This window comes from Chrysochloris asiatica, unplaced genomic scaffold, assembly GCF_000296735.1.
Source record: "Chrysochloris asiatica unplaced genomic scaffold, ChrAsi1.0 scaffold00147, whole genome shotgun sequence".
Taxonomy (NCBI): Eukaryota; Metazoa; Chordata; class Mammalia; order Afrosoricida; family Chrysochloridae; genus Chrysochloris; species Chrysochloris asiatica.
Window position 1 is genome coordinate 4,296,369 of NW_006408665.1, and position 11,069 is coordinate 4,307,437.

Sequence of the window (11,069 nt, forward strand, 5' to 3'; positions counted from 1 at the left end):
AACAACAACAAATTAATAACATGGAGTCCTGATGTGGTGCTGTAGGATAAGTACTAGACTGCTAACCCCCAGGTTGGCAGTTCAAATCCACCAGCCACTCTTCGGAAACCTTATACAGAGTTGCCATGAGTAGGAACCAGCTCAATGGCGCTTGCCAACAACATTAACAACATGATTGTATAACATGGTTGTAGTTATACAATTTAATCTTACTGAAATTATCTGATATGTTTTATAGTTTTGCTCATTTAAGAGATTAGCTCAACTCCTCAATCTTGCACAGAAGTATCACACATCTTTTGGAAAAATCCCTCCTATGTCTTACTCAAGGGCCTGCTATGTCTTACTCAAGGGCCTGCTATGTCCCCATCCATTTTATAAAAGCAAGCTCACAAGTGAATACTTGCAATTAGGGACATTTGCCACATCTTTAGTTTTGGACTTACCTTTGAAACTACTTACTTCTCTGTCCAAGGGCTCATCTGGCCCTTGGCTAGATCCTGTATCAGCTCTGTGGGGGTAAATGCAACACTAAGTTGCCCACCCCAGGAATCCCAGAAAGTGACACTGAGAAAGACCAAACCAAAAACTAAACCCATTGCAGTGGAGTTGATTCCAACTCAGATCGAGCGGTTCCCAAAGGTGTCAATCTTTTAAGAAGCAGACTGCCTCATATTTCTCCCGTGGAGTGGCTGGTGAGTTCAAACCACTGACGTTTTGGTTAGTGGCTGAGTACTTTAACCACTGTGACACCAGGGCCCCTTGGAACAGACCACACAACCTGTATTTTAGATCAGAACACTCCAAACAGAGCCTCCCAATTTACTGAAAGCCTGCACGTGACATGTAATCAGAAACTTTAGACTTGAAAATTCAGTTGATAATCCATATACATTCCCTTTTCTATTTATAATCGCTCAAAAAGAAATCTACTTTAATCTGAAACAATATGTAACATAAGATTGTCTTTCGCCTTAAATTCCATACTATTAAAAACTAAGTTTACTGAGCAAAATAGTTGGCCTCGTATGTTTTGAACACTGCATTGTAATAAATTGGTTTCCATTATCTGACTACCCATCTGTAAAATACTATTGCCTGTAGGCTAAAGCATGGGCCTTATAATATATATAATAGTATAATACCATTGCCTATAGGCTAAAACTTAACCTCTGTTTATGAATCCATAAACCAGGGCCTGAGGAATTTTATAACATTTTTCTTTCTGCGAAGAACAGCAGCAGCAAATTAAATTTAGGGGTGGTTTTAATTGACTGTCTAACTCATTGTTTTGATAATTCTTGAAAACTTTGTCCTTTCTGATCATTTACTGGTTTTTGCATCTCCACTCCAAGTATGTCAAAGTATCTGGCCTTGACCTGGAACAAGGCCACAGCATTGTTGTGACCTTCACAGGATTAGTTTCCCTCCTTTGAAATTTAATTTGGCTTTCTTCTCAATTCACTAAATTGTCATTAAAATGATCTTTTGAGCAGATCACAAAAGATAAAACTAATTTATGTGGATCACTCACAATAAGATATGTGAATGATTTAAATCATTGCAGAGAAACAGGAAGTACCTGCCCTGTCTTTGCAGGACCATTGTCCTCCTTTCCCTAAGCTATGCCAATGTCTAAATTCACACTTGCTAGACTATGAAGTGCATTCAAAAGGAGTCAAGAAATTAGGCATATTCTAAATAACTCACCTGGCTATTCAAGTAGAGAAAAATGTTTTTTCTGACCCATAATCTCCTTGAAAGGAGATATGTATGAATATTATCAATGTAAGGAACAGAAGTGAATGCCTATACATTTCATTTTACATGATCTCTGCCTTACACTTGCCAATAGTATTTGCTGTAATTAGGTACTTTTTCTACCTTAAAGCACTTCACATCCTTCATGAAATCCATTTGACTGGAGCAGCAAGCAGAGCTGGACTGTTCTCATTACGTCAATCTGGATTCCTTTTAGATTTATATGAAGGGATGGTGGATGGGTAATTCTTCAACTCTAAACCTATTGATAATCAAGTTACTGATAAAAAGCCACTGACCATGGCAAATGAGAACGATGATAGTTGACACCAGAAAGTTTCTAATTTTGGAGTTGCACTACATGTAAATTTTAAGGCTCTAGTGAGAGAGTACCTTTTAGGTATTTAAAACAAACTTCCTTGTCACAGAGACTAGGGCAGAGTGGGACTCTCTAGGTATTAACAGTAAGTACTTTTAAACGTAAAAGGATTCACTTTAAAAGGGTAAAAGTTCAACCCTAATGATTTGTTCTTTTTACTCAGAGAGGGAGTCAGGAGTTCCTGTAAAATAAGCACGGGACTGCAAACCACACTATCAGTTGTTTGGACACATTGGCTGCTCTACAAGAGAGAGATGAGGCTTTCTCCTCCAGCAAAGGCTGATATGTCAGATATCAGACAAGGTTGCTGCGCTAGGAACCAATTCAAGGGCACTTAACAACAACAGCTTAACTTTACCCAGAGAGATACTTTCAGTTGAAAGACGTGAACTCTACATAAAGAATGAGTGCTTACCAACACACTGATTCCACTGGTAATGTTGAATATATCCTTGGGGACAACCACATCTATAGCCTCCTAGGATGTTCTGACAACCATGTTGGCACCTGTGGTTTCCATCACATTCATCAACATCTGCAAACACAAGTCCAGAAAAAAATCTCTGTGTAAACCTTTCCTTTACTTCTGTGCATTTCAAATGCACTTTATGGTAGCTATTGTCCGGGGAGAACACACACGTGCATGTGCGCGCACACATGTTGTAATTTTCCCAAGTCACATGGTGATTAGTCAGTGATGGTGTAAACAACGGTCAGGAGATAAGAAACCACTTCATTCTTTTGCTGCCCAGGAGACGCAGTCCACACTGGTGCTCTAAATAACATCTTAATTTCAGTAAATCCACCATGGCAGTGACCACAAATGTTGTGCATTTGGGTTGATTAGCTGCACATGGTATCCTTTATTTGATAAGTGATATAATATATTTGCATTACATATTTCAGAGATTCAAAAGTGATGGACATGCAATCCTCAATCTGGGGGAAGATATAAGTATACAGAGATACCTAAATTACATAATTGTTTTGCATAAGCAATTGTTTTTTTACTGTTAAGAATGGTTAGATGCAAATCCTTTTTAAATATTTGAAAATGTTATTTTTAGACAAGATGTACCAGTGTTACACATATGGAATAATTTCTTTGTTCATATATGCATACTCTTTTGGAATGAAAACTGAGGCTTTGAAATCTACCCATAAGGAATGAAATAAAACTGGCATGCCTGATGCATGTGCAACACATTTATAGGGATAATTAATAAATGGCATCTTATGAGCTGAACTCACACGTGGCAAGCAGCTGTAGGTTTAGCATATTTGAAGGTCTGAATAACACCACATATAAAAGGGTTTTAAAATTTAAAAATTTTTAAATAGTTTTTTTTTTGGCTTAAAATACATATAAAAGTCCCATAATTCCTATGAAACATACTAAACCTTGTTTTAGATTTAGATTCTTTAAAGTCATATAATTCTCAAAATGATCAATTAAGGAAAGGTGACTAAAAAGCACTGGAAATATAAATTATAATACAATATAAAAATATAATGAAAAAGTATAGTTTCACAATCTCTGCCATGTACATTTCTAAAAGATACCAATCATATTAAAATTATTTTATCATATGCTAGCATTTGGAATATAAATATTCGTACTGAAGAACCACATGATATTTACTGGTTCCAAGCAGACTCTTACTTGGTTTCTATTTACATTTTCCCTTGAATTCATAGGGAACACCTTTAGCAGGAGAGAATTTACAGGAAATACCACTTTGAGTACTGGTGCGGCACTGTGGGTTAATGCGTCAAGACTGCAAAGTCATTTGAACTGCAAGGACGCCAGTTGAAGCTCACCAGCCACTCCTCGGAAACCCTAGACAGGTTTACTATGGGTTGGAATCGACTTGACGGCACTTAACAACAACAACAAACCACTTTGAGGGAATACAGTGAAGTAGGAGTCTTGGGTCATATGCAATGGAAATGGTGGTGGTGATGTGGCGTGGAGTCGATTCTGACTCATAGAGACCCTATATAGGGTTTCTGAGGCTGTAAAATTTTATGGGAGCAGAAAACCTCATCTTTCTCCTACGGAATGGCTGGTAGTTTCAAACTGCTAACCTTGGGGTTACCAGCCTGACTCAAAACTACTATGCTATAGCTATGGGTTATCACCATTTTTCTAAATTTCTATAATGAAAGTCTCTCTTTTTTCCACTTATTTTTTTTAAATACAATGTAAGTATGACAAAAATCTATTCTTCTTCTACACCCACCACCCCCACTACACATATACTATTGTATTAGGTACAGAATTCTTTATTTTTTTTTACATTCAGATCAGTGATTAGGCAAATAGTTCTGTAAAAGCAATTCATAACGGCAGAATTTTTTTTTTTTTTTATTGTAGTGAAAACATATATACCAAAACACACACAATTTCCACAGTTACAAGTCAATCAAAAACTCCCCATTTCCCTTTTCTTCCAATCCCTGGTAACCACTCATAATTTTTGGTTTCTATCCATTTTCCCACTTCACATTGTTGTTGTTAAATAGTTTTTTTTTTTGGCACTTAACCTTGTATAGTAACCTTGTATAGGTTTTCTGAGAAGGGACTGGTGGGTTTTAACTGCCAACGTTTCGGTTTCGGTTAGCAGTCCAACGCTTATCCTGCAGTGTCACACCAGGAATCCTCATTCCATGCAGTGTTTGCTCTTTTGATACTAACTTATTTCAATCAGTCATATATTTTCAAGGTTCACACATATCGTGGCACATTTATGACTTCATTTCTCTTTAAGGGTGAGTAACATTCCGTTGTGGAGTTCCGGTGTGGTTCTGTAGGATAAACTAACCACAGCTAACCACCAGCTACTCTGCAGAAAGATGAGCCTTTCTGAGCCTTTCTGACCCCTGTGAAGATTTAGAGTCTTGGAAACCCTATACAGCATCGCCGTGAGTCAGAACTGCCCAGAAGGCACTTAACAATATCCCACTGTATTTGTACACCACATATTTTTATCCATTTATCTGTTGATAGACATTTCAGTTGTTTCATTTTTGCTGTTGTGAAAAGTGAACATTGCCATGCACGTTTCTGTTTGCATTTCTGCCTTCACTTCTGGGTATATAGCTAGGAGTGGGATTACTAGGCCATACTGCAATCCTAAATTCATCATCTGGAGTAAAGGCCCTGTATAGGGTTTTCCACAGCAGCTATACCATTTTGTGTTCCCGCCAGCAAAAGTTAAGGGTTCCAGTTTCTCCACAATTTTGTCAATACTTGTATTATTTTTTAAATCATTGTCACAATCTCATTGTGGTTTTGATTTGCACCTCACTAGTGGCTAAGGGGAGTCCTGGTGTGTTCCGTGGGTTAATGCGCCGGACTGCAGGGTCAGTTTGAACCGCAAGGTCAGTGGTTCAAGCTCACCAGTTGCTCCTTGGAGACCCTATACAGGGGTCCTATGAGTTGAAACCGACTTGACGGCACTTAACAGCAATACCTGGGCTGCTAACTGTAAGGCTAGCTGTTCAAATCCACCAGCTGTTCTATGGGACAAGAATGAGGCTTTCTGCTCCTGTAAAGATTTGTAGCCTTGGAAATCCTATACAGGGTCACTATGGGTCGGAATTGACTCAAAAATACTTAACAACAACAGTGACTAGTGAAGGAGCCCTGGCGATACTGTGGATTAGGTGTTGGGCTGCTAACCACAAGGTCGTCTATTCAAACCCACCAGATGCTCTGCTGGAGAACAATCAAGCTGTCTCCTTTAAAGATTTGCAGTTTCAAAAACCCTGTATAGAATTGTTTTGAGTCTGCAGTGACTTAATTGTAGTAGGTTTGGTTTCTTGATTAATAACTAATGAGGGAGCCCTGGTGGCTCAGTGGCTAAGTGTTCTGGCTACTAATCAGAAGTTTGGTGGTTCAAACCCACCAGTTGTGGCATAGGAGACAGATGTGGCAGTCTCTCCTTACTTAAAGAATTATGGTCTTAGAAACCCTCCGGGGCAGTTGTACTCTGTCTTATTGGGAAGCTATGAGTTGGAATCAACTTAACAGAGCAAGGATTTTGGTTTTAATGGCTAATGAGGACCCCTGGTGGCACAATTAGCTAAGTGTTCAGGGGCTAGCCCATAGCTCTGCAGTTCAAACTTACCAATGACTCCAAGGGGAAAAAGACCTGGAGCTCTGCTCCGGTAAAGATTTCAGCCAAGGAGACCCTACGGGGCTTTTCTAGTCTGTCCTATATATGGCGGAGTGGTTGCAGAGTCAACTTTATGGCACACAATAACAACAACAACGACATTTGAATATCCTCTTTGTGAACTCTATGTTCCATTCCTTTGCCCATGTCTGGACTGGGTTGTTTATCCTTTTATTACACTGCAGGTGTTTTATATATATTTTGGATGGTGACTATATAGGTTTTCCAAGAAGCAGCTGGTAGGTTTGAACCACAAACTTAGCAGTCCAGTGCTTATCCTATAGCGCCATACCAGGAGGCCGTATTTTAGATGTTGCTGTTGTTAAGTGCCTTTGAGTAGTTCTGACTCATAGCGACCCTTGTATAGGGTTTCCAAGGAGTGACTGGTGGGTTTGAACTGCTGACATTGTGGTTCAAACCGACCTTGTTGTCCAGTGCATTATCCCGTAGTGCCACACCAGGATAGTCAGTCTTTATCTGATAAATCATTTTGGAAGCAGTACTTAATATATTATGGAAATTTAAGACTAAAAATCAACGGCTGGCTCATGTTTTAGTAAATAAATTTGGGGGTAAGGGGGAATAATCTCAGTTTCTCTTTTAGTGGTTTGAAACTGTAAAATGTATAGCTAGCCATATTAAAGTAAGGATTTTTGAGAAAATTAACTCACCTTCACAGTTCATTCCAGTAGCATCCAGAGAGAATCCTCTTTGGCATTCACAGCTGAAACTTCCAGGGGTGTTCTGACAGATTCCCTTTGCTCCACAGAGTGAAGGCTGAGACCCACATTCATTGTTGTCTAGGAAGGCATGAAGGAAGAAGAGTGTCACACTTTCTAATTATCACATGATTTTAATTTCACTGCCTGCAATAAAAACTGAAGTATGAAAGCTGTCAATATTAAGAACAAAAGTTGAAACAAAAAGAGTATTTTAACAGGTTATGACATGTGTTTTGAGGCAACTGTGGATGTGATGTTAGATGCTACAGACTGGAAGGTTCCTAATGGGTATGTCTTCCAACATAAGAAGCATTCTAGCAGCTCAGCATGCTCTGAATTACAGCGAGCCTTTTAACAGTATTTTATCTGGACATGCATGGTTATGGTATTTAGAATGAATTATAAAGGGATATGTCTACTGTTCGTGTGCCAGGATAAATCCTTTATCATAGGATGTTGTCCTCATTTTTTAAACAAGAAAGTCTAGAATAATAAAACACTGCAGTTGTATCTCTATTATTAGCAGCTTTTCCAGATCACCAATAAGGCGCTCTGGTAGTGCAATGTGTTACAAGTTGGGCTGTTGATCATAAGGTTGGCAGTTTGAAACGACTAGCCAGTTGGTGAGAGAGAAAGATGAGGCTTTCTGCTCCTTCCAGCCTCAGAAACCCTACACAGGGTTGCTATGAGTTGAAGCTGACTCCATGGCACATAACCACCGTTGTTGTTGTTGTTGCTGTTGTTGTTAAATGCTGTTGAGTTGGCGCCAACCCATAGCAACCTCTATATAGGGTTTCTGAGGAGAAGCTGGTGAGACTGAACCATCGACCTTGCAGTTGTTAGCCATGCAATGCCACACCAGGACTAATGTAGTGTTAAATAGGGGTTTTTGTGGTTGGTTGACATTGCTTTGGCTCTGCCTATGGCAATCTTATTATGGGTAACAGAAGGAAATGTCGCTGAGTCCTTTGCCTTCTTCATAATAGTAGACATGTTTCGGTTCATTGCTGTGGCTATTGTTAAGTGCCATCAAGTCAGTTCTGACTCATAGCAACCCTATATAGGGTTTCCTAAGAGCAGACGGTGGGTTTGAATTGCTGCCCTTGTGGCTAGCAGTCCAGTGCTTGTCCTATAGTGCCACACCTTTAACTTAAGGATCTCATTTTCTGTTATTATACTGGACAATATTCTGTTGTGATCCACGGGGTTTTCACCTGCTTGTCTTTCTTCTTAGTTGCTGGTAAGTGCCTCTGAGTTAGTTCCCACTCATGGCGATCCTGTAGAGGGTTTCCCAGGAGCATCTGGTAGGTTTGAACGGCCAACTTTGTGGTTCGCAGTCCAGTGTTGATACTACTGCACCACACCAGCATTATCATTTTGAATACACTTTTTCTGAATCTACCAAGTCTGTAAAATTCCTATGTGTAATTTGGCTTACCAATACAGGCAGTGTGATGCTGTGTGAATCCAGGTGGACATTTACAGGTAAATCCCCCCAGGGTGTTGACACAGAGGAACTGGCAGTTGTGTTGTTTGGTTTGACATTCATCCAGGTCTGAAACGAAATGAAAGAGAAGCCAGTGAAAATCAGAGCAGAGTTATCTGGCCACCATCCATTCTTAGGATGTTACAGAAAACTTTTGTTACTAGGTATTTTATCAAGATGGTGCTAAAAGCAATTTAAATAGCTTCCTATATGCATTTGACAAGCAGGTTGTTTTCACATGCATAAGCAGTATAAAAGGCTCTTCTGACAGGATGGCTAAGGCCATACAAAACACAAAGTTTTTAAAATTCAGAGAAAAGCTACATCACAGTGGTTTCCACAAACTGCTCTCAAAGCTAATACAGTGCGTGAACTTAACACAGTCTTACACGTGGCCAGTTATTTAGTTCTATTAAAGGAGGGAGTAAATACAAATCAAAGAGACTATGGAAACTGACAAACACTGAGGCAGAGTCTCCATATCCAAATAAAATATGGCATATATAATTCTAGTCACAACTGGTGCTAATTTTAGCCTCCATTAATAAATAAATACCTTAAAATCTGACTTGGGTCATATTAAAACTTACAGTAGGAAAATTTATTTAAATTTACCAAGCAAAATAAGTTATGTTTTTGTTGTTAAGTGCTATCAAGTTGGTTCCAACTTATAGGCTGTAAATCTTCATGAGAGCAGAAAGCCTCATCCTTCTTCCATGGAGGGGCTGGTGGGCTCTCAGAACAGAGCCACTGTGCTCCCCACATAAAATATTGTTGTTGGTAATTGTCATCAAGTCATTTCTGACTTGCAGCTATCCTGTATATGGAGTGCAGCTGGTGGGTTTGAACTGTTGATCTTATGATTAGAAGTCTAGTAGTTATCCTATAGCACCACACCAGGGCTCATAAACAAGAGCACAGTTTATCATTAGCTTAAAAATGACACATTTTTAGATGAATTTATTTCTAAACAGTGTGCTAAATTAAATTGAACCCTATTTGTTTGACAACCACTTGTCTGTCAATTTGTGGTGGCTTTGTGTGTTGCTGATTCTGGAAGCTATGCCACCAGTATTTTAAGTACCAGAAGGGTCACCCATGGTGGACAGGTTTCAGCTGAGATCCCACATGAAGACAGATGAAGCAGCTGAGAGGAACTACTTCTGAATATTTACTTACTCATTGAAAACCTTATGGATAGCAGTAAAACAGATTATTGAATCCTGAAACATGATGAAGAACACCAGGGCATTGTCAGATATAGTGCCAGAAGATGATTCCTTCAGGTTGGAAGGCACTTAATATGTGACTTGGTAAGAGCTGACTCCTCAAATTAGAGTTACTGTAATGACGCGAATGGAGTAAAGCCCTCGGGACCTTCATCTGCTGATGGGGCACAACTCAAAATGAAGAGAACCAGCTGTAAAAATCTATTAATAATCGGAAAATGGAATGTATGAAGTATGAATCTAGGAAAACTGGAAATTGTCAAAAATGAAATGGAACACATAAACATCAATATCCTAGGCATTAGTGAGCTGAAGTGGACTGGTATTGGCCAATCTGAACCAGACAATCACATGGTTTACTATGCTGGGGATGACAAATTGAAGAGGAATGGTATCACATTCATCATCAAAAAGAATAGATCCAGATCAGTCATGAGGTACAATGCTGTAAGTGATAAGATAATGTCCGTACACCACGGGGAAGACCAGTTTAATACCATTATTATTCAAATTTATGTACCAACCATTAAAGCCAGTGATGATCAAACATGCAATCACGATGTATTGATCATTACTGGTGATTGGAATGCAAAGGTTGGAAACAAAGAGGAAGAATCAGTGGTTGGAAAATATGGCCTTGGTGATAGGAATGATGCTGGAGATTGCATGATAGAATTTTGCAACACCAATGATTTGTTCATTGCAAATACTTTTTTTAAAACAACATAAAAGACAACTTTACACATGGACCTTATCAGATGGAATACACAGATATCAAACTGACTATATCTGTGGAAAGAGATGGTAGCCAAAACAAGGCCAGGGGCGGACTGTAGAACACACCATCAATTGCTCATATGCAAATTCAGGCCGAGACCGAAGAAAATGAAAACAAGTCCATGTGAGCCAAAATATGACTTTGAATATATCACACCTGAATTTATAAACCATCTGAAGAACAGATTTGATGCATTAGATACTAAAGACTGAAGACCAAATGAGTTGTGGGATGACATCAAGTACATCATACAGGAAGAAAGCAAAAGGTCATTGAGAAGACAAAAGAGAAGCAAAAGACCAAAATGGATGTCAGAAGACACTCTGAAACTTGCTCTCCAGTGAAGAGATGATAAAGAAAATGGAAGAAGTGAGGAGGTACAAGAGCTGAACAGAAATTTTCAAAGGTCAGCTAGAGAAGACAAAGTCCAATATAACAAAATGTGCAAAGATGGAGTTAGAAAAACCAAAAGGGAGGAACACAGTCAGCATTTCTCATACTGAGGGAATGCAAAAAATTCAAACCTTTACTTG

General features: G+C 39.0%; 1 protein-coding gene across 1 annotated transcript in view; it reads right to left on the reverse strand.

Annotated features, from left to right (window-relative positions):
* Positions 1–11,069, reverse strand: part of FBN2 (fibrillin 2) — a 393,529-nt gene that overhangs the window by 13,234 nt on the left and 369,226 nt on the right. Inside the window, exons 59-61 of the mRNA XM_006870689.1 lie at positions 8,482–8,598; positions 6,993–7,121; positions 2,556–2,675 (exon numbers count right to left, since the gene is read on the reverse strand). Coding sequence (XP_006870751.1) covers positions 2,556–2,675; positions 6,993–7,121; positions 8,482–8,598 — 366 coding nt within the window. The remainder of the gene's footprint in view (positions 1–2,555; positions 2,676–6,992; positions 7,122–8,481; positions 8,599–11,069) is intronic.